The 21,727-nt window shown below is 46.5% G+C and overlaps 1 protein-coding gene across 7 annotated transcripts in view; it reads left to right on the top strand.

Annotated features, from left to right (window-relative positions):
• The window catches only part of TSC2 (TSC complex subunit 2), a 32,303-nt gene that overhangs the window by 1,015 nt on the left and 9,561 nt on the right, over nucleotides 1-21,727 (top strand). For 2 of the 7 annotated variants that reach the window (XM_069030419.1, XM_069030420.1), the window contains 30 exons: nucleotides 168-325; nucleotides 844-930; nucleotides 1,519-1,629; nucleotides 2,230-2,374; nucleotides 2,510-2,627; nucleotides 3,087-3,135; nucleotides 3,494-3,619; nucleotides 3,977-4,050; nucleotides 4,397-4,523; nucleotides 5,172-5,315; nucleotides 5,524-5,661; nucleotides 5,854-5,957; nucleotides 6,760-6,841; nucleotides 7,685-7,840; nucleotides 7,965-8,081; nucleotides 8,609-8,731; nucleotides 9,019-9,125; nucleotides 9,891-10,044; nucleotides 10,745-10,867; nucleotides 11,164-11,298; nucleotides 11,800-11,989; nucleotides 12,370-12,463; nucleotides 12,961-13,063; nucleotides 13,261-13,355; nucleotides 15,824-15,955; nucleotides 17,865-18,029; nucleotides 18,811-18,963; nucleotides 19,119-19,231; nucleotides 19,766-19,987; nucleotides 20,678-20,893. In XM_069030419.1, the coding sequence (XP_068886520.1) occupies nucleotides 188-325; nucleotides 844-930; nucleotides 1,519-1,629; nucleotides 2,230-2,374; nucleotides 2,510-2,627; nucleotides 3,087-3,135; nucleotides 3,494-3,619; nucleotides 3,977-4,050; nucleotides 4,397-4,523; nucleotides 5,172-5,315; nucleotides 5,524-5,661; nucleotides 5,854-5,957; nucleotides 6,760-6,841; nucleotides 7,685-7,840; nucleotides 7,965-8,081; nucleotides 8,609-8,731; nucleotides 9,019-9,125; nucleotides 9,891-10,044; nucleotides 10,745-10,867; nucleotides 11,164-11,298; nucleotides 11,800-11,989; nucleotides 12,370-12,463; nucleotides 12,961-13,063; nucleotides 13,261-13,355; nucleotides 15,824-15,955; nucleotides 17,865-18,029; nucleotides 18,811-18,963; nucleotides 19,119-19,231; nucleotides 19,766-19,987; nucleotides 20,678-20,893 (3,841 nt within the window). In that variant the 5' untranslated portion in view covers nucleotides 168-187. Of the gene's footprint in view, nucleotides 1-167; nucleotides 328-843; nucleotides 931-1,518; nucleotides 1,630-2,229; nucleotides 2,375-2,509; nucleotides 2,628-3,086; nucleotides 3,136-3,493; nucleotides 3,620-3,976; nucleotides 4,051-4,396; nucleotides 4,524-5,171; nucleotides 5,316-5,523; nucleotides 5,662-5,853; nucleotides 5,958-6,759; nucleotides 6,842-7,684; nucleotides 7,841-7,964; nucleotides 8,082-8,608; nucleotides 8,732-9,018; nucleotides 9,126-9,890; nucleotides 10,045-10,744; nucleotides 10,868-11,163; nucleotides 11,299-11,799; nucleotides 11,990-12,369; nucleotides 12,464-12,960; nucleotides 13,064-13,260; nucleotides 13,356-15,823; nucleotides 15,956-17,864; nucleotides 18,030-18,810; nucleotides 18,964-19,118; nucleotides 19,232-19,765; nucleotides 19,988-20,677; nucleotides 20,894-21,727 lie in introns of those variants that run through there. The other 5 variants (XM_069030421.1, XM_069030417.1, XM_069030423.1 and 2 more) reach the window with 3 other exon arrangements.

Below are 21,727 nucleotides of genomic sequence, written 5' to 3'. Positions count from 1 at the left end.
GAGCAGCACGAGCTCCTTGTGTTTCCTCAGTGTTGGGCTTCTCTTTGAAAAGTCTCAAGACACCCAAGCTCTTTGGAGAAGCCCCGGTGTGATGCTGTCACTGGTGTTTTCCCACTGATATATTCCCCTTGGGCCTCCCTTAGTGGAACCCTGTTCTGTGTTTGCAGGGCCTCAGCGCTTGGCAGCAATGGCAAAGCCTCAGAGCAAGGATTCTGGACTGAAGGAGAAGTTCAGGAACCTCCTGGGGCTGGGAACATCCCGGGGAAGTTCAAAGTCGTCGGAGGGCAAGCAGACAGAGTTTATCATCACCGCAGAAATACTCAAGGTGTGAGAACTGAGTGGAGTGAAGGTGGGGATAGTACCAGGGGTACCTTGGCTGAGGGGATCAGGAGGGCTTGCTCCTTCTCCTGTGTTCCTCTCCATTCAGTTCCTCTCCTGATCTCTCAACTCATTCACTGGTGAATTGGATGTAAAACTCGCCTACTTTGCAGCTCCAGCATTTGAGTTATTCACTCTTTGAATACTTTGGAGATACTTGTTATGTTGGGTTACAGGGTATTTCCCTATCCCTTCTTTATTTATAGTCTGAGCTTGATGAAGTTTCTGTGGTGGCAGTTTCCAGTGTTTCTATTTTATGAAAACCTTACAGTTCTGTGGAAATGAAAAGTAAAATAATTGATTCCAGTAATTGGTACCATAAGTCTGTAAGCAGAATAGTTGGCACAGAAGGAGGAAAATACAAAAAAAAAGGAGAAGGAGACCAGAATTCCTTCTCCCCTTGGAGAAATGGATAAGTGTTTCTGGTAAGATAAGCTGTTAACTTATTTCTCCATTTCTTTCCAGGAACTGAGCATAGAATGTGGATTGAGTAACAGGATACGAGCAATCAGTCAAATTTGTGAAGTGGCAAAAACCAAGAAAATTGAAGAGGTGGGTTCCAAAGTGTTCAGTGAGTATTGGAAGGACAGAAATTTAGGCAGCAGCTCTCAAACTACTGTAAGAAACTCCTGTTGTTTAGAAAGCATTTTAAAATGGATGATCCCAGAGGCTGCTTTGGGCTGTAAAAGGAAATTAGTCTGCCCAGCCTTCCAGCTCTGGAGCAGAGAGGATGGAGCTGATGGGCTTCCTGGACCTTCCTGGAAGGAGAATGCTGGGAGATGATGTTCATGGGGATGATGTTTAGAGGGGTTTCCTTATCTTCTGGCTTGTTAATAAGCAGCCCCCAATTGGTTTTGAACTCATCTTGTAGCTAGGTGAAGGCTTCTGCACAAATGTTCCCACTGAAGTGAGTGTGGGGATGAGGAATTCCAGTTCCTGGGGTGTAGGACTGGATTTGTTGTCTCCTGGGGTTGATCTGAGGGGGGTGTGACCAGGTGGGTGAGTGTTCCTCAGAACAGAGAACTTCGGACATGAAATCCCTGGATCTGAATCATTAATTGCCATAATTCATTGTGACCTACTGGCTTGAGATCCCAGGAGGAGCTGATCTTTCCTGCCTCACGCTGTTTCTGCTCCCAGCACGCCGTGGAGGCTGTGTGGAAGGTGGTGGCTGACATGCTGCAGCCGGAGCGTCCCGCCGAGGCCAGGCATGCCGTGCTTCACCTGCTCAAGTCCATCGTCCAGGGCCAGGTGACAACAAACCCACGGGGCAGGGGACACTGACCTAAACTGGGCTTTGTGCAGGGGAGAAATGGGAAAGCACCGGGGGGCTCTTCTCTACAGTTGTTCATATTTGAAATTTTGGTTGTACCTCTTCAACGAGAAGAGGAAGCATTTTAATTTAAGTCTTGGTTTGATCTTGTAGCAAAACTTTTTGTACAACTCATAGAAAGCTTTTCTGGTTTGGGGTAACGCTCTTGAGAAAGAGGAAATACTTTGGGTTGAGTTCAGCATAATTCAGCAAATTTTACGTGGTCTTTGCCCAGACCTCCTAGTCCCAGTTTGCAGCTGGTTTTGATGTTTCAGGTATGCAAGGGGTTCTGTGTGAGACACTTCTAGGCTGGCCAAGTTCAGCATACAACGAATTCTTCAGGTTTCCCAACATGTTGCACAAACATAAGGCTGAATCAGCCCGAAGTTGTAGTTTTCAGTGTTCTGGGAAAGCAGGGGTGGATGCTTATGAAAAGAGTAGGCATTGATTCAAGAAAAAGATAATTTCAAGCATGAAGATTACTGAGGTAGACCTTGATAATGTCCAGGCCTTAACCCCCTCCCTTTTTTTATTTAAAGGGTGAGAGATTAGGGATCCTCAGAGCCCATTTTTTTAAGGTTATTAAGGACTATCCCTCCAATGAAGATTTGCATGAACGGCTTGAAGTGTTCAAGGCTCTGACGGAGAACGGACGATACATCACCTACTTAGAGGAAGAGTTGGGTGAGTATTGTCCCTACCCCTCTCCAATTTGGTGGGAATAAATCAAGGCAGAGACATCCAGTGATAACAGAAAAAGGTAGTGATACCATTCCTGGGTAGATGGGGTGTTTTAACAGGGTTTTTTTCCTTCTTTAGCTGATTTTGTGCTACAGTGGATGGATGTTGGTTTGACTTCTGAGTTCCTCCTGGTTTTAGTCAACCTGGTGAAATTCAATAGCTGCTATCTGGAAGACTATGTAGCTGACATGGTCCAGTAAGTTGGTTTTTTTTAACTCCTACGTGCTTATTCCTGGTAAATTACAGAGAAGGTTGCAGATCAATATACAGACAAGTGGAATGTTTTTCATCTCCATCTGGGTCTGTTTCATCCTAGGTCATACCTGCCATTTCTGACAAATATTTGATTTTCAGTTTTTACAGTGTTCAGATCTGTTTTAGTTTAACTAAATGTGTTTTTCCCATTTCATGGGGTGGACCTGCTTGCATTGCTTAGTCTGTGCTGTTACATTACTTGAGTTGCATTTAAGTCTCCCTTTAACTTTATGAAAGAGGTTGCAGCCCTCAGTGTCCTTTGGGGTGTCACCAACATTGCCACAGGAAGGGGAATGAGGAGTTAAATAACATGGCAATTAACCTGGCTGTTCTGGCTCTTTGTAATTTGCCTAAAATCATGTGGAGCAAACAATTCTAATTAAATGTTTTTTCTTAACAGCAAGATCTGCCTCTTGTGCATTCAGACTTCATCGTCTGTGGACATAGAGGTCAGTGATCCGAGCTTCTTCTAGTACTTCAGAATTCTTTGAAGGTCTTTGAAACTGTAACTTTTACAAACAAAATCAGATCATCAGACTCTGGGTTCATTCTCATCTTTCAAGAGAGCTGATGCAATTTAATGTTATTTGTAAGCCAATAAATCTCATACACCAATAATTTATTCTAAAGCAAGCAGAGCATTAATCAATTTGATAAGTGAATTAACAATGCTTTTTAAAAAGAAAACCCAAAAATTTCTTCATCCCTTTTGACTTCCAGAAGATTTCCTGGGTGTGCCAGGTGAGGATTTGACCTGCTTGGTTCACAGGGAAGTGTACAACCATTTTGTCTTTCACTTTCCCAAAGATTTCCTTGCAAGTCCTGGATGCAGTTGTGTGCTACAACTGCCTGCCCTCGGAGAACCTGCCCGTGTTCATCATCACCCTGTGCCGCACCATCAACGTGAAGGAGCTCTGTGAGCCCTGCTGGAAGGTCAGAACCTCTGCTTGCTTTGGGCTTTAATGAATTCGCTCCTGGATGAAGTGTCAGACATGCCTGTGCACATCTGCCACCAGTTTCAGCTTGGTTATAAGAGTAAATTAAAAATTGTTTAAGTATGAAGGGATCAGTATCTCATTAGTGCGAGTCGTGTCATGTCTGTGGGATTCTCCCCTGGTTTCAGCTGGTGTGACTGGCTTCTGTCCTGGCAGGGGAAAGGCTGGACACATTTACTCCAGAAGCATGGCCAGTTAAATCCATATTTAGGCTACTAAATCCATATTTAGGCTGCTAAATCCGTATTTAATGTTTTAATTATGGGGGATTGAGGTGTTCTCTCTGAATCTGCAGCTCATGCGCAACCTTTTGGGAACTCACTTGGGACACAGTGCCATCTACAACATGTGCAGGATCATGGAAGACAGGTAAAGGAGGAGGATCCAGCAAATCTGAGGAATTCAATAAGGTCCTGGTGAGATAGATGGGGAGTCACCAACCTCAGCAGAACAAGCTGAAGGTTCTGGTGTTTAGAAATAAATTCCCTTTCTAGTTATGCTGCTGAAGGGCTCATTTGGGGCATTTCTGAATTTAATTTCCCTCTGTTTAAAGTTGTGGTGAATGATTTTCTGCTTTTCATGTTTGTCCATTGCTGTGCAAGGCCCTGATGTGTAACAGCTGGGAATTCCTGTTGGGACAGTGCATATTCCTATTGACTTTCTATGCTAAAATAACTGTGGCATGGTCTGAATCTTCCCTTCCCCCTGTCCTTAGATCCTACATGGCAGATGCAGCCCTGCTGAGAGGAGCTGTGTTCTTTGTTGGGATGGCTCTGTGGGGGGCTCATCGCCTCAGTTCTCTCAGGAACTCCCCAACATCAGTGCTGCCTTCATTCCTCAAGGTGGGCTGGGATGCTGGGGGAACTTTTTAATCACTTGGACAAATTTAGACCAGAAACATGGACTCCTGCACCAAAGAGATCTTTGTAGGCTTGGAGGACAAGAGGGAGGAGTTGGGTGTGGAGTAAAGCAGGGAGAAACTGTAAACCAAGTAAAACAAGAGGATTTATGTTTGTAGCTGAGTCCTCCTCCTCAGATATCTTTGCCCACAAAAGCAAAGTCTGAGTCCTTTCTAGCAAATACCTACCTTGAGGGCACTTTAGCTTAAAAAATAAAATACAGAGCAACAACTTTCACTCTTCCCAATGGGTGGTACAAAAAGTGAGGGATAACATCTTCAGGGACAGCCTCAGGGCTCTCAAAATTTCTTCATCTGAGTGCCTCAAGCAGGAGTTACTGGCTTTGATTCCCTTGTCTGCCTGTAGGATGGGCCTGTGTCTGCCATCTGAGCTACAGCTGCTCACAGGAGTGCAGAACTGCTCTTGGGAAAGTGGTTCTTTGCTGTGTCTTTTGTGTGCAGAGACTTGAATGGATTTATCTCAGGCCTCCAAGCTGATTTCCTAATTAATAAGGCATGCTGCATTTGAATGCAGAGTGTTTCTGGGTACTGCTTCCCAACTGCTCACTGACTGAAGTGCTTTGGGTTCCAGGCCATGACCTGTCCCAATGCAGTTGTGTCCTACGAGATCGTTCTGTCCATCACACGCCTCATCAAGAAATATGGGAAGGAGCTGCAGGCTGTGACCTGGGATATCCTTCTGGACATCATGGAGCGACTGCTGCAGCAGCTGCAGGTGGGTGTTGGGCCTGCCTGGATGTGCTTTCAATCCAAAGGCTTTGCCATAAATTGTTTTGCAAATTGATCTGTTTGTGCACTGTGGGGAAATTGAAGCTGAGAAAGGCTTAGCCCAATTCTCACTGCTGTGGTTCTCTGTTTGTATTTAAAATTAGCACTTTTTGTCAAGGTGAAACTCTTTCAGGAATGGTTTTGTCTCTTTTCAGGCTCTGGAGAGCCAGGAACTGAAGTCCATTGTACATGATCTTTTGACCACAGTAGAAGAACTCTGTGACCAGAATGATTTTCATGGCTCCGAAGAGAGATTTTTTGAGCTGGTGGAAAGATGTGCTGATCAGAGACCAGTAAGGCTTTGTTATTGTCCTTTTTTTGGGTCTATTCTGTTACAGCTGGAAGTTGAGAGTCCTAAAACAGCAAATGGTCAGAAAATTCCAGCAAGGACTTCCATGAGCCTTATTCCCATGGTAGGGGTTGAGGGAATGGATTTATTGTGTTTGTTTATACACTAAAAACATTTCTTGATGTTTCCATAAAAGGAATCTTCTGTGTTAAACCTGATAACATACAGAGCTCAGTCCATCCACCCTGCCAAAGATGGTTGGATCCACAACCTGCAGCTCTTAATGGAGAGATTCTTCAGGTAGGAAATCATAACTTTGGGAACTTCTTACATTTAAGAAGCACTTTCAAGTGTTTCTTGCCACATTTCCATGGTAGATAATCTTGTTTTCTGAAGTCCTAATGTTCTGAAGTTATAAGTTAGTAAATGGCTCTTGAGAAGTGTGGTAGTCCCAGGGCACAGCACATGAAAGGACTTATTTAACAGAAGAAAAGCTTTCCACTGAGCTCTTTATGCTGCTTTTTTTTTCCCTTCTCTTTATTTCCATTCAATACTATTCCAATTAACTTAGGCAGTTATGTTCCACTCCACAGCACTTTGTAGTTCTGACACCAGACAAGCTTTTCCTGTTAAGCATTAGGATTGCATATGGTTATCCAGTACTCCAGTTATCTGGTTTTGAATTGGTGTTGCCTGAGGGATTCTGTGCTCTGAAACATCAACACAGAGCAATAACAAACTTCTGTCTCCTCTGTGAAATGCTGCCAAAGCAGCTCTTCCTCAATGCCATGTGTTTGGTTTTAAATTTGCTCACCAGAGCACTTGTTCTTCTGACATGTGCTTCCTAGTTTGGTTTGGAAATGGGAAAGCTGCAATTACAGGTCTGCAGAAGGAGTAAAAGCTGAATTGGGATTTGAATTTCCAATTGTTCTTGAATCTGATTTCAGATGTAGAGACATTAACTGAGGGCTCAGCTGATCTCTCACAGTTACTGTTCCAACTCTGAAGAAGTTTCTTATTTTCCTTTAGTTTTACTTTTCCCCCTTTCCTGAATATCAACAACTCTATTCGAATAATTTTGGATTTGCTTTTCCTATTTTAGGAATGAGAGCCGTAGTGCTGTTAGGATTAAAGTTCTGGATGTGCTGTCCTTTGTGCTGAGCATCAACAGACAGTTCTATGAGGTGTGTGTTTGCTGGGGATCCCAGGTGAGGTCTCAGGTGGTGGGAAAGCCTTTGGTGAGGCACATTTTCCTGGGGGCTTCAGGTTCTCTCTGCCAGTGGGGAAGGCACTAAACCTTGCCCACACAGACCTGTTTCTTGGGCATGTTTGTAGGGGGATTTGCCATTATTTGTCCTTAGCTGGATACAGGGATGTGCAACTTTCAGTAGGAGCTGCTGGGGTTTGAGGATATACCTGGTTGTGTCTTGGCTTCCCTGTTTTAAGGCCATTAATTCCGTGTCCATTTTGTTTTGGAAGAATTGACAGTCAGTGTGAGAGGTGCAAAGTGGACTTTAAAGCTTTGTAAAAGGATGGGGACTGGACATATTGAGCAGTGACTTGTCTTGGTGCCTCCAGTTTAATTGCTATCCAAGATGGAAACTCTGAGAGAGGAGTTAGGGAAGAGCTCCAGAGATGTCTTCAGCTCCTCAGGGTATGCCCAAAGTGTCAGAGGGCAGGAAGGGGCAGAGATGCTCCTTGGATTCCTTCAAGATTTGTGGAAACATGAAGCTATTGGTGTTTCCTCTCTCTCTCAAAAAACCAAGGCCTAAAAATCCCTTGTCTGTTTGAGCCTGGGCTGTCAAATCTATAGGAGAGACAAAAACCAAAGCACCGAAAAGTCAATAAAATCACAAAGATCTGGAAGGATGGCAGACAGAAATACCTGTTGGATGGAAGAGGAGATCAAGGAATGAAACTGGAGGAACAAGCCTGATATCAGAACAGCTGACATCTTTTGTTTGAAATTATTTCTCTAATGTGCTGGCTGAACATCTGACAGCTTAGGAAGGTCTGTCCTCTTGCAGGAAGAGCTGATAAACCTGGTGGTGATCTCCCAGCTGGCTCACATCCCAGAGGACAAAGACCATCAGGTCCGAAAATTGGCCACTCAGCTGCTGGTGGACCTGGCTGAAGGCTGCAACACTCATCACTTCAACAGCCTGCTGGATATCATAGAGAAGGTGAGTACCTGGCAGGGTTGGCAGCTTTTCCAGCAAGGATGACTTCTGGAGGTTTCCCTTGCCTTCCAGCATGGAAATAGAGAAAAGGTGTGTTTAAACTATGTGTTGCTTTTCTCTTGCAAAGGTGGCTGCACATTCTCTGTCATCTCCTTCTGAACTGGAAGAGAGGGACTTGCTGTCATATTCAGCTTCTCTGGAGGATGTCAAGACAGCAGTTCTTGGGCTCCTGATAATTCTTCAGGTAAAGGCTGCAGAGCATTAAACACAGATTGTTCATAATACTCTTCTGATGAACTTGGCTTTTTAGATAACTCTTCTCCCACTATTAAATATTCTGACTTTTGTTTAACTATTTAATATTTTAACTCCTGTTTTGGTCAATCCTTTGATTTTGAGTACCGTAGAATTATTTGCAAAACATTCTATTTTCTTCATTTCCATTGTACATCGCAGATGACCACATTTTCCTGTCTGGAGGGAGGATGTGGCCATAAATTAGCAGAAAGGAGGAGCTCATAACCCTGAATAGATTTAATAGATTTGTAGTGTTTGGGCAGCATGTCCTGGGCTGTGGTTAAGTTATAAGAGCAGGTTGTTCCTCTGGAGCAGACAGAGCTGCTCTGGAGTCTTTGCAGATGTTCCTTCCACAGCCCCCTGTTCATGTTGCATTGAGGATCAAGTTTTTGCTGCATTTCTCCTGGATCTGGCAGTGCAGCCCCAGGTTTGTGACAGGATCCCTGTGGCTGGGCTGTGTTTCTGTGCCTGCAGACCAAGCTGTACAGTTTGCCCTCCAGCCACGCCACCAGGGTGTACGAGATGCTGATCCAGCACGTCCAGCGCCACTACAAGTACTCCTACAGCCTTCCTGTGGCCAGCAGCATCAGGCTGCAGGTAGGAGGAGCCCCCTGTGCTCCCAGGGCCACAGCTGCACAATCCTCTGGGATTTTTGGGTGGCAGGTGGGATCTGGGTGCTTTAGAGCTTGCAAGAAGTAGAATTAAATGTTTCTTGGCTCATATGTGTGTGTAAAGGCAGTGTGATGCCAGAAGTGATGCTTCCTGCAGAATAAGCCGTGGCATCTCTTAAAAATCCTTTTGCACCTGGAAGAATATCGTGTGGGGGTGGGAGAGTATTCCTGTGGCTTGGGGTTTGAGTAATTCCAATGTTTTCCCTGTTCCAGGTGTTTGATTTCCTGCTGATGCTGCGAGCTGACTCCCTGCACCGCCTTGGCCTTTCCAACAAGGATGGAGCAGTGAGGTTCAGCCCCTACTGCCTGTGCGATTTTGTGTAGGTTTTTCATGGTGTTAAGCAAAAGAATCACAGAGTGGTTTGGGTTGGAAGGGACCTTAAAGATCATCCAGTGTGACCCCTGCCATGGGCAGGGACACCTTCCACTATCCCAGGTTGCTCCAAGCCCCGTCCAACCTGGCCTTGGACACTTCTTAATTTATTTTTTATTTTTAAAAAGCTGGTTTTTTTCCAAACTAAATTGTATTCTTGATGAGCCTAATGTTCCATCAGTAGCAATCTGCAGTTTTTCTAAATCTTCCAAATCCTAGACCAGTCTGTAGTTACAGCTTGGGATTGTCTGAACCAATAACTCATTGGTGAACTGTTCTTATGAATCACTTAACCTGCAGAGCTCTCAATCTCAGTTATGAAATTTAAGTTCCTGCTCACAAAACTTCCCCCAAAAATTTGCAATTTCTTGCCTCAAACTGGTTTCATTGAATTTTAAAAATCATTGAATTTTGATTTGATGATTTGTACAAGTCTGGCTATTTTTAATTTTATAGCTTGCTTAAAGTTCTTTGTGTAACATGCCCCAAAAGTTACCTTTCTAAATTTGCTACAGGCCTGGATAGAAAAATCCTTCACTTGACCAAACTGGCTCATTGCTGTGTCTCTACTGAGCAATCCTGTGTTTTTTTTAATTGAAAATGTAGATTATATTGTTCAGTCTTTAAATTGGTTCCCAGATAGGGTAGTGCTGTAGGTCACATGAATAGGCTGTAAAAATGACACGTATTTTTCTCCCTTTCTGTGTTGCAGGGAGGCAGACAAAAGGGCTTCTGAGAAAAAGCCCCCTGGCACCCTCTCCCCACCTTCAGGCAGCCCCAGTGTGCCTTCGCAAGGTGCCACCGTCCGGGTGGGACACCTGCCCTACTCCATGGTCTTTGGGGTCCTCCTGCAGTGTTTGAAGCAGGTATGTCCACTCCTGGCATCTTTGTGTCCACTCCTGGTACCAGCTGCCTGGGGAATTCCAGCCCAGAGTACCTAAATAAAGCCTGAAAAGCAATTTCTGCTCCTCCTGCTCAAAATCTGGGAGTGTTTGTGCAGCTTCACAGCCACCAGTGGGAGCAGCAGTCCAGCTCTTCAGAAAACAAGCACAGCTTTCGTTTCAGTGCCTCAGAGCAGGCAAGGGCAAAAACTGTGCTTGTTAAACAAGATCCAATAAGCCATCCTGTTTCTGAAAGGGCATTTGAAATTAAAACATCTCCCACTGCAAGTTTGTGAGGTGTTTTGAGACTTCGTGAATGTTTTACCACCAATAAACTGTAAACAGAAATTGTTCCTGAGTGTGGCATTGGACATGGCTCTGTGCTGAGGGCTTGGCTTGCTCTGGGAGTTAATTGGTGCTGGTGCTTAGGAGAATTGAATTCTGGCTGTCAGATCTCAATATAACTTCTCTTCCAGTTTGTGGTGCCAATATTGCACCTAGAGCTGGGTGACAGACAGGGAGAAACTTGTGACAGCTAAGTGCCACTTCTTTTTCTGTATCAACCATGACAAGACCTACATCTGCCTAGGAAATGACACATTGTCTGCAATTTGATTGATCTTCCTTCCAAACTGGAGTGAAATCACGCAAAGATTTTCAACCTTAACATTTTCTGTCTTTGCAGGAGACAGACTGGAAGGTGTTGAAGTTGGTTCTCAACAAATTACCCGAATCCCTCCGCTATAAAGTGCTATTTTTAACTTCTCCTTGCAACATAGACGACCTGGCCTCTGCACTGAGCTACATGGTAATGCCACTGAGGCACAGTCCCCAGCTCCTTGGCTTGCTTGGAGGGGATTTTTGAGTGGGTTTTTTTGTCTTCACATTAATATTTTAAGAATTAGTGGACTAGTTGTCACTCAGTCACCCTTTCTTTTGTGAGGGTTGTTCTAGGTACAGAATAGGTAACAATGGGTGTTCTTAATGTGTGTATATGAGTATGTGTATATACATGGGTCAAGGGGAGCTGTGGGCAGTGCCTTCTACTGCCTTTCAGAGGGTATTTCAGTGAGAGGTGCCCTGACTGGCTGTGTGATGTGTCAGCTCACAGACAAGAAGACCACGGACAGGCTCCATGGGACCCCTGAAGGCTTTTCCCGCACGGATTTGCACCTGGCTGTGGTCCCTGTGCTGACAGCACTGATATCTTACCACAATTACCTGGACAAAGCCAAGCAGGTATAGGGGAAATAAGAGGGTGTAGGAGGGCAGAGCCTGTAGAGCATTTTTTTGCCTGTCAGCTGGTTAGAAGAAAAAAGTGCAAGGTAACACTGCCCTTTGCTGTTGGGAAATGCTGCATTTGCTGAATTTGGGGTGAAAAAATACTTTGCTAACTCCATGCAGGATTAACTGTGGATTCGCTCCTCACCTGTCCCCCCTCACAGGTCACTGAGTGACTTTACCCTCTACAGTAAGACCCTTATAAACACAAAATTTCTGTTAAATCAAAAAATTATAATATTAAAGTCTCAACTACCTACTTGATTCAAATCCCCTGATAAGATTTTGGCCTGGAGTGTCTGCAGCATTATTTAAAGCTGCAGATACTTGAGAATACTCAGTGTTAGCATTCAGGTGTGTCACACAGGCCTTGCAGCAGGGATACCTTGGACAGGAGTCAGGAGGTGGTGCCTCAGGGCTGTCCTTCCAGTGTGCTGAGTGTTTCTCCTGCTCCCCCAGCGTGAGATTGTGTACTGCCTGGAGCATGGGCTCATCTACCGCTGCGCCAACCAGTGCGTGGTGGCACTCTCAGTCTGCAGCGTGGAGATGCCCGACATCATCATCAAGGCACTGCCTGTCCTCATTGTCAAACTAACCCACATTTCTGCCACAGCCAACATGGCAATCCCTCTCCTAGAATTTCTGTCAAGTAAGTTGTGATGCTCTTCTTTTAATTTTCTGCAGTTGTGTTTTTGGCGTGGAATATGGGGGGTTTGATTGGGTTGGTCATATGGAACGCACTGTGATGGCCTTGCTCCGTCCTCAAGCTATAAATGTTTGATCACCTCATTTGTTACAAGTTTTCTGTGTAAATCTCTTGCACTGAAGAGAGAAACACTCTCTGTGTCATGCAGCCATATGGAAATACGAGCTGCCTTCTCTTCCTTGAATGACGTTATAATCTGATTTTAACTTCCATGTCACTGATCATTTAGAAGAACCAAAAAATTAGAAATTAAACTGAGTTAAGATGTTGAATGGTTGTGCTGAGGCCTCACCTGTGCTGGTTTTGTTGCTGGACTGTTGCAGCTCTGGCCAGGCTGCCTCACCTGTACCGGAACTTCGCAGCAGAGCAGTACGCCAGCGTCTTCGCCATCTCCCTGCCCTACACAAACCCCTCCAAGTAAGGACACAGGAATGTGCTTCTCTCTCATCTCTGAAACTGAGAGCATACAAAGCCTTTTTTCCTAGTTTTTGACTCAAGTTTATTTATGGGATGTTGCTCATTCTGGTGTCTCCAGGCTTTTCCTGAAGAAGGGATAATTCTGCCCTGTGAGGGTGGGGAGGCCCTGTCACAGGCTGCCCAGAGAAGCTGTGGCTGCCCCTGGATCCCTGGAAGTGTCCAAGGCCAGGCTGGACGGGGCTTGGGGCAACCTGGGACAGTGGAAGGTGTCCCTGGGGGTGGAACTGGACAGTCTCTGAGATCCCTTCCCACCCAAACCATTCTGTAATTCCACGATACAATTCTAGGACATCATCACCTTGGACAAAAACCTGTTTTTCTTGAACAGAATTTTTGAGGTTCTTTTTTTTCTTTACACTTTCAGTAGGTAAAGGACCAGTTCTGTTTGTCAGATTGAGCTGTGCACACTGAGCTATGGGGCTTCTCTGCTGTTGCAGGTTTAACCAGTACATCGTTTGCCTGGCCCACCACGTGATCGCCATGTGGTTCATCCGCTGCCGCCTGCCCTTCCGCAAGGACTTTGTCCCCTACATCACCAAGGTAATGGCACTGCTCAGTCCAGCAGCATACAGGAGAAACGACAGCTTAAAAACTGATCTGAGAACTTGAAAGGTTGTTTGAACTACAAAAATTCTATTTTCCTTGTCAGCATCTCTGTGAGCTCTCATGCTTTGGCCTGTGGTTGCAGACTTTCAGCTGCACGTTGTTCACGTTGTCACCTCTTGTCCCCATGGCAGGGCCTGCGCTCCAATGTCCTCCTGTCCTTTGATGACACCCCAGAGAAGGACAGCTTCAGGGCTCGCAGCACCAGCCTGAACGAGAGGCCAAAGAGGTAAATTCTGTTTGACCCCAAGCAGGGTTTGGTGTTCCCTGTTCTCGTGCTCACTCCCCTGTGTTTTCCTGAAGGAGGCTGGGTGCAGTGATCCCAAATCTGGCAGTGCAGTAAGCAAGCAAAGTAAACCTCTTTAGGTCAAAGACAACTCAGGTTGGTGAGAAGCTGGGATCCAACCAGGCTGACAGTGTGGTGGGGCAGCTGAGGCAGCGCTGCCTGTCCTGCAGGCCTGGGCAGGCAGTGGGGGCCTTTTTGGTGTTCACTTTTGAAAATCAACAGTTGTGTCAGGTTGGGATGTGTCAGTACAATGTTAGCAGAGATAACAGAACAGGGAATATCAGAAGTAATACCAGCAGTAGCAGAATCCCATGTTCATATGGATTGTGTGAACTCCTTTTGATGATTGATCTGTAACGAGTGATTTTCAGATGATTGCCAGAGAAATGGTTGTGATCAATGACCTGGATAAATTAGAGAGCCAGTACTGTGTTTTACCATGGTATTCCCAGTCAGGTCAGTGCACTGGCTGGCACACAGCTGGTCTGTCTGGATGTCCTGGTCCCTTTTTTTTCTGGAATTTTGAAGCTGTCGTGACAGTTTTAAGTGAAGCCTTCAGAAGTCAGAGCATTTCTTGCCAGTAGTCTTTCAAAGTAACATTTGCCAGGAGAGGAAGATATTCCTTGGAAGGCATTCAGGGTTTCTCCAATGTCCTTTTACCTGCAGGGATTACCTAAATTGGTTCACTTAACTTGCTTCAGTGTTGTGAGCAGTGAGCACATGGTGGCATCTGAACCCTGGGGAAAGTGCCTCTACTTCACCTGCAAGGCTGCAGCAGAGCCTTGCAATGAAGAAACACCATCCCTGCCCTACTGCTGCAGCTGTAAACCCTGTGTTGTGTGTCATCTCTCCCATCTCCTCCTCCTTCATCCAGAAACTTGGAAGAGAAGCCTTTTGACACTCATCTCTCCAATTAGAATTTCAACTAATCTTTTTTTTTTTCTTTTTTCCCCCTAAAAAAACCTGTTAAATTCTACCAGGTTGGAATACTTCTGTATCTAAAGGCTTTTGATGGATCACTTTCCACAGAAATCTCTGCTGAGGAGTGTGGCTGTACTCAGGCAGTGCCCGAAGCACTGGAATGGCAGGATGCCACTGCCTCTGGGTCTGGCTGAGCTTGGATTCTGGCCAGGGCACAGAGGAAAGGCCTGGAGCAGATACCAGTTTCCCTGCCTGAGAAGCCTCTGGGCTTGGTTTTCACTCCTTAAGCCCAAAGATTGTTTCCCTGCCATAGCTGAGGTGCTGGGTGTTCCAAGGGATTGCGATCCCAGCAGTTCCCAGGGTTGCTGGATGTCCTGATATTGGTGTAGGTGATGATCCCTGAGCATGAGCCTGTGCTCTCTGCAGCAGTTGTAGCCAAAAGTGATCTGTGTTGGGAGAAGAACAAAGAAATTCTGATCCCTCCAGGTGGCAATCTGAGATGTAAGAGCTCACTGAGAGGAGGATGGCAAATAAATTGTGTTTAGAAACAGCCAGAAGGGTTGAGTTAGTGCCTGCGTTCTACCCATGGGAATGGGAGCTGCTGGACCAACTGTTCTGCCCAAATTAGCCCTGAGCCTGGCATGCATCTCAGTGACTAATTAAAGTGCCTCTTAGATCTTAATTGCTGTTATCTCCCACGTGTGCTTGGCACTTGACAGTGTGAACAGTAATTTCCTTTCTGTGCCAGTTCAGAGTCCAGGGGGCTCCTGGAGCCACTGGTGTGAGGCAGCTGGGGTGGCACAGGAGTGTCCCCAGCCAGGGGGTGTTTGTTGACTCTGCAGTGTGGGGAGGGCCTGGAACAGGGAGGCTCAGTGTCCCCAGTGCCTTGAGCTGGGCTAAGGGACACTGCTGGGAGGCCCTGGGAGACCCAGCTCAGTTTTGGGCTGGGCTTAGTGGGGACAGAGGTGAGTGACATGGTTCCTGTCTCTTAGAAAAACCTGCTGCCACCCGGTCCAGGTAAAGCATTTTAGGATCTGTGGAAGCCCTCAGGTGTTGAGTCATGGTGAGCTGGGGCAACACAAGAGGAGGTTGAACTGCACAAAACTCTTCAGCCTTGAGGAATTTGTGCCCAGGTAGCCCTCATGTGCTCTTGCCTTTGCTAAACAGCACAGTATTCCAACTGTCATTTCAACCAGTTTTTTTCTTTTAACTTGTACTAATTTCATTTGTTTTGTAGCACATTTAAAATCTTGTTTTCAAAATGTGGTTTGTCTTTTTAATGCTTTTCAGCTCTGCTTGTTTGTACGTTTTAATTTTTTTTTGTTTCCCTTTTTTTTTTTTTTTGGTTTTTTTTGGCATTTGTTTTATTTTCCATCACCCTCCGGGATCCCCCAATATTGACCCTGTGACTGTGACCTTTCAACCTACATCCCTACAATGGTTTCCTCCCTTCTGTGACCTCTTTTGGGGCTTGGTGCTTCTCCACATAGTAGTTTAAGACTAGCCAAAAATGCAAAGCAAGGCTTGAATAACTCTCCTCCAGTGAAAGAGCTGAAAGAACCCTCTGCAGTTGATGCCTTCCGATCCCGCAGCATCAGTGTGTCTGAACATGTGGTCCGCAGGTAGAGGCACTTTAAATGGGGACAATCCAAGAGCAACTCGGCCCTTGGAGGTTTTACTGCAAGGGTGGGTGGAAGCAGGGTGGATTTGCATGTGGGATGCTTGCATGACTTGGTTATCCCATCAAAAACTGGCCTTAGCCACAGGCAAAGGTTTTGGGAAAGTATCCCGAGGCTTCCCAATGCCACATCACACCCTGGGTGTCTGTGGTCACTTTGCCATGTTCTCTGATGCTTTAGCAACAAAAAAATTCTGGTTTTAAAGTAAAAGTGATGAAAGGGGGAAAGAAAAAAACAAACAAAAAAACCCACACACAAAGAAAGGAAAAAGGTTGCATTCTGCACAAGTGAGAATCCTGGGTACAACTCACTAAAACTTGAGCCTCCCAAGCGGGGATTTGCTTCAGGAGAGGATTTGGAAGCTCTGCAAAGTTATGGAGAGCCCTCCTTCCAGTTCTAGGAGGAATAGTTCTGGCCTCAGTTTAGGATTTGTTCTTCTGAAGGAGCTGATGAAGTGTCCTGGTCTCAAGTATGATGCCATGAAGAAGCTGGATTTGTCTTTCCAGAGAGCAGTGAATTCAGCCCATATGAATTGTTGATTTCACAACTAAAGAAAACAAGATTTGATTTCAGAGATTGATTTGATTGATTGACAGGTTTTGATGGCAAGCATTGACCTGCTCTAATGAAAGATGTGAAATTATTGATGCCAGCTTTTTAAACGTATTTCTGGATCACTTCCCTTGAGTGTTAAACTGCTGAACCTGAAGATTTGTGCCTTAACCTGTAGGATTGCTGTCAGTGGAACTTGATTTTTTGTTTTTTGTTTTTTATTTTTGGCTCTATCTGGTGTTTGGGGGAAAGAGGCTGAAGTGACTGAATTGCAGTTATAGTTCTGACACTTCATTCTGTGGGAGAGACCCTTCCCTGTGAGGGTGGGGAGGCCCTGGCACAGGTTGCCCAGAGAAGCTGTGGCTACCCCTGGATCCCTGAAGTGTCCAAGGCCAGGTTGGACAGGGCTTGGGGCAGCCTGGGATAGTGAAAGGTGTCCCTGACATGGCAGGGGGTGGCACTGGATGGGCTTTAAGATCCCTTCTAACCCAAACCTTCCAGGATTCTCTGATATCCCCATTAATCATGAGGTGATTTTCTTCTCTTGCATTTATGTGTAAATGGTAGCAACGAGAAGTTCAGATAATTGCCCTTAATGAAGCCAAAGAAGTTGCCACATCATAAAAATTTTGGCTGTACCTCAGCTTAGTTTGTATTACAATTGCATAAGGAGCTGTCTTTATAAAATACTGCAGTCCAGCCTAAAACAGAAATGGTTTTAAAGTGCCTTGCTGATTTGGCTGATTTGAAGGCAGACCTGCTCTCTATTGTTGTGCCAATTTCCTGTTCAGAGTGCAATTTTTTTTCGTATTTCAAGTTAAATTAGGTTTTATGTAGCTATTTAATTTGGAGGGGAAAAAAATCAATATACGGGAGAGATGCAACAGAGAAAAAAGCAAACCACAGGATTATAAAGTGAAGTCTGGAGTGCCCCAATTTCTGGCTCATGGGCAACCTGCTGCCTGGGAAGCTGGTGCTGGTCATGGGATGCTTGCCCTCAGCATAGATTAGGAACTCAGAGCTGCCACTCACTCCTTGCTTGGTGCACTTGCCCATGGGCCACCAACATCAGAGAGCACTGGCCTGGCCAGCTGAGTGACGTTGGAGTCTCTCCAGAGAAAATACACTTCCTGCAACGACAACCTGGGAAGCACAACATGAGGCTGATCCCAAAATCTGTTTCCCAGTCCCTGGGTTTGATGGCTGGCACGTGCATGTACAGCAGGGTCTGCATCCCGCCGTCTGTGGGGACAGGGACACGGAGCAATCTGATCTGTCACCTTGGGATATTCTCTTCCAGTCGCATCCAAACATCCATCACCAGCTCGAGCCTGGGTTCTGCAGATGAAAACTCCATGGCTCAGGCTGATGACAACTTGAAAAACCTGCACCTGGAGCTGACAGAGACCTGTCTGGACATGATGGCTCGATACGTCTTCTCCAACTTCACTGCTGTGCCCAAGAGGTCAGTCAGGGACCAGGGACACATGGGTGGGTTTCAGGTTCATGTTTCACTTTATTGGTGGAAAAACATTGGGATTCTGGCGGGCCCAGGCTCTGAAGCCTTTCCTCACTGATAAAATCTTGGTTAAAGAGGAGATGAAATGAGGGAAGACTGTAGAAGAGAAGGCTATGGAAAGGCCTTGGAGCTCCTTCCAGTGCCTAAAGGGGCTCCAGGAGAGCTGGAGAGGGACTTGGGACAAGGGATGGAGGGACAGGACACAGGGAATGGTTTCCCACTGCCAGAGGGCAGGGTTAGATGGGATATTGGGAAGGAATTTTTCTGTATGAGGGTGGTGAGGTGCTGGAATGGATTTCCCAGGGGATGCCCCATCCCTGGAGGTGTTCCAGGCCAGGCTGTACAGGGCCTGGAGCACTCTGGGCTAGTGGAAGGTGTCCCTGCCCATGGCAGGGGGTGGCACTGGATGGACTTCAAGGTTCCTCCCAACCCAAACAGTTCTGTGGTTCTGTCAAATCTGACAAATCCTTTGCCTCAGACTGGACCTGTCTGGAGGAGATGCCTTGAAGGTCTGGAGCAGGACTTCACTCCATGTGTGTGCTGGATAACCAGAGTCTGCTGCAGAAGCTCATCCATCATCCTGATGGATAACGTGGATGTTGGCAGCTAAGGGGAGTGGCACAGATGCTGTGTAAAGAAGGAAAGCAGGCAGCACCTCCTGCATGGTTAATGACATCAGCTCTGTCCTCTGCCTCCTGAGGAATCTTCACCCCAAATGTGTTCCCAGGTCTCCTGTGGGTGAGTTTCTGCTGGCTGGAGGAAGGACCAAGACGTGGCTGGTTGGTAACAAGCTGGTGACCATCACTACAAGTGTTGGAACAGGAACAAGGTCCCTGCTTGGCCTGGACTCTGCAGAGTTCCAGAGCACCCCGGAATCAAGGTGAGTTTCTCTCCCATGTCTAGAAGTCGCCACTTGACAAAGTCACCTAAACCACTACATCTTTGTAGTTTTTCCTCTTGCCATAAGAGGAATGTTTCATTTGTCCATCACAGCTGATTCCTCTCTCAACATCACCAATATCTCCTTTCCTACAGCTCAGACCCTGTTTTGCAAGTGAGACAGACCAAGGAAGCTCCAGCCAAGCTGGAATCCCAGGCTGGGCAGCAGGTCTGCAGGGGCTCCCGCAACAGAGTCCGATCCATGTCGGGTAAGTTCCCTTCCTGGGCTCTCCCTGCCATTCCTGGGCTCTCCCTGCCATTCCTGGGGCCCTGCCACAGGCTGAAGGCTCCAGGTGCCTCCTCTGTCTGAGCTAATTTGAGACCTGGAGCTGTCTGGTGTTTAATGAGGGGTGGGTACCAGGGGCTCCTCCTGCTTCCCTCTCCTTGCAGGAGAGCTTTGGTGATCCCATAAATTGGTTTATAAAGAACACATGGAAGGTAAAATTTTCTTCATGGTTTAACCCCAGCTGGCAGCTAAGCCCCACCCGTGTGCTCACTCAGGCCCCTGTGGGGGGATGGAGGAGAGAATTGGAAGGGGAAAAGTAAGAAAATTTGTGGATTGAGAGAAGAACAGTTTAATAATTGAAATGAAATAATAGTAACAATAATAATTGTAATGACAAGGGAAATAAAATCAGGTTATTGTGTGTGCAGCTGCTGGAGGAGCTTAAAAGCCTCATTCCTGGGATATTTTTGGGGCTAACTAAGCATGCCTCTCCCTTGGATTGTGTCTGTCCTGCCAGGTGGTCATGCCTTACGTGTTGGTGCCTTAGACAGCTCAGCCTCCCATTTTCCCAGTGGCTCGACTTCCCAAGGGACACAGGGCCCTCCTGCTGCTGCAGCTCGCCCAGAGAAGGCCAGTCCTGCTCCACAGACAGCCCTGCAGAAGGAAAAAGCCAACTTGGCTGCCTACGTGCCACTGCTGACCCAGGGCTGGGCAGAAATCCTGGTGCGCAGGCCCACAGGTGGGTACCTGAGTGTGGGGTGGGATCCTGGACTTGGTGAGAAACCAGAGCCTGGGTGAAGGAGAAAAATCCATATTTGATTGTAAATGGATCTGTTTGTGGCTTACTGCCTTTTGAAACTATAGAACCATGGGATGGTTTGGGTTGGAAGGGACCTTAAAACTTATCCAGTGCCACCCCCTGCCATGGGCAGGGACACCTTCCACTATCCCAGGGTGCTTCAAGCCCTGTCCAGCCTGGCCTTGGGCACTTCCAGGGATGGGACATGCACAAGTCTGGGCAGCTGCACAGTTATGTTTGCTCTTAAGGAAGGAATAACAACCTCTTCAAGGTCAAAATTCTTGAGCACCGGTATGTTCCACGAGATTAACAGGAATTATCTATTTCAGCTGAAAGCTGTTTCATGAGAAAATAACTGACCTGGTGTTAATTAGGACACCTGAGTGTTTTGGATGCCTTTGGGAATCTGCTGTAGCAGTGAGTTACCAGGGGTGGGTTTTGAGGAGCTTGGGGTGAAGTGCAGAACACTGAGAGTAGCAAATGAATCAAGTCATTCTGCAGAAGAACTGAGAACTTGCTCCATTCGGATTTTTATTCGCAAATTCCAAAACAATTCATGCATTTTCAACACGAGCTGTAATCTTTGGGGGAGCTGGGAGTACTGACCACTTCCCCAACTGTCTGCTGCAGGTAACACGAGCTGGCTGATGAGCCTGGAGAACCCGCTGAGCCCCTTTTCCTCAGACATCAACAACATGCCTCTGCAGGAGCTCTCCAACGCCCTCATGGCTGCAGAACGTTTCAAGGAGCACCGAGAGACAGCTCTGTACAAATCCCTGTCCGTGCCCTCCTCCAGCCTGGCCACGGGAACGGCTAAACCCTCGCTGCTGCAGCGCTCCAACACAGGTGGGAGCTGCCGGCAGAGCGTGAACAGCTCCAGGCTCTGCTGGGTCTCTGCAGGGCTTCTAGAGCAGCTGGGAGTGTGAGGGGGGCCAGCAATGAGAAAGGGAATCAGTTCTTGTCCATAGAAGTGAAAAATTCCCTTCCTCCTTGCTTCTGCTGTCCTGTAGGGGAAGAGGAGAACAGGGGAGTAACGGAGCTGCTTTGCAGGAGTCGTGTGTTTCGTGTGTTCCCCAAATGAAAATGAACAAAGTCATGGATCTGTTCCTTCTCCCACTTGTTTGGGGCTGATCTGGGCATCCCACTTGTGGATGGATCTTTCCATGCAGTGTTTCCATTTCCATTTGTCTTCAGTTTGGGAGTCTGTGTTGGGCACTCAGAGCTGCAGGTTCCTGGGGAATGGCCTCTTCCAAACTTTGCCAGCCAGGAGGAGTTGGTTGCCGCTGGCTTTTACAGCAGAATGCAAATCCTGTTGGATTTACCCACCTCTGAAAATGACTGTTCAGCCTTCAGTTGAACCACTCGAGTTTCATTTGCTAGCTTGACTTTAACACAGTGGCTGAGGATTTTCACTCTGTTTAATTTGGTGCTAGTTCCTCTTAAAAAGCTGTTAATGTTGGGAGATTGGTGTTGACTAACAGCTGCAATTTTTAAAGCTTTCTGCAGCCCCTGCTCAAGCTCTTATCCAGTGATATCCAACGCTGAGGCTCTGAGCACTGCAGACACCATCAGAATTGAGCAGTGGTACCAGCAGACCAGGCTTTGCTGGGGAAAAATGGGATGGATTGTCTGGAAATCTGGTAAAAATGCCAGTTTTCAGGTTTGTTTTAAGCAGGGCAG

This window comes from Aphelocoma coerulescens, chromosome 14 (genome assembly GCF_041296385.1).
Source record: "Aphelocoma coerulescens isolate FSJ_1873_10779 chromosome 14, UR_Acoe_1.0, whole genome shotgun sequence".
Classification (NCBI taxonomy): Eukaryota; Metazoa; Chordata; class Aves; order Passeriformes; family Corvidae; genus Aphelocoma; species Aphelocoma coerulescens.
This window is presented reverse-complemented; position numbering and strand designations above follow the sequence as displayed.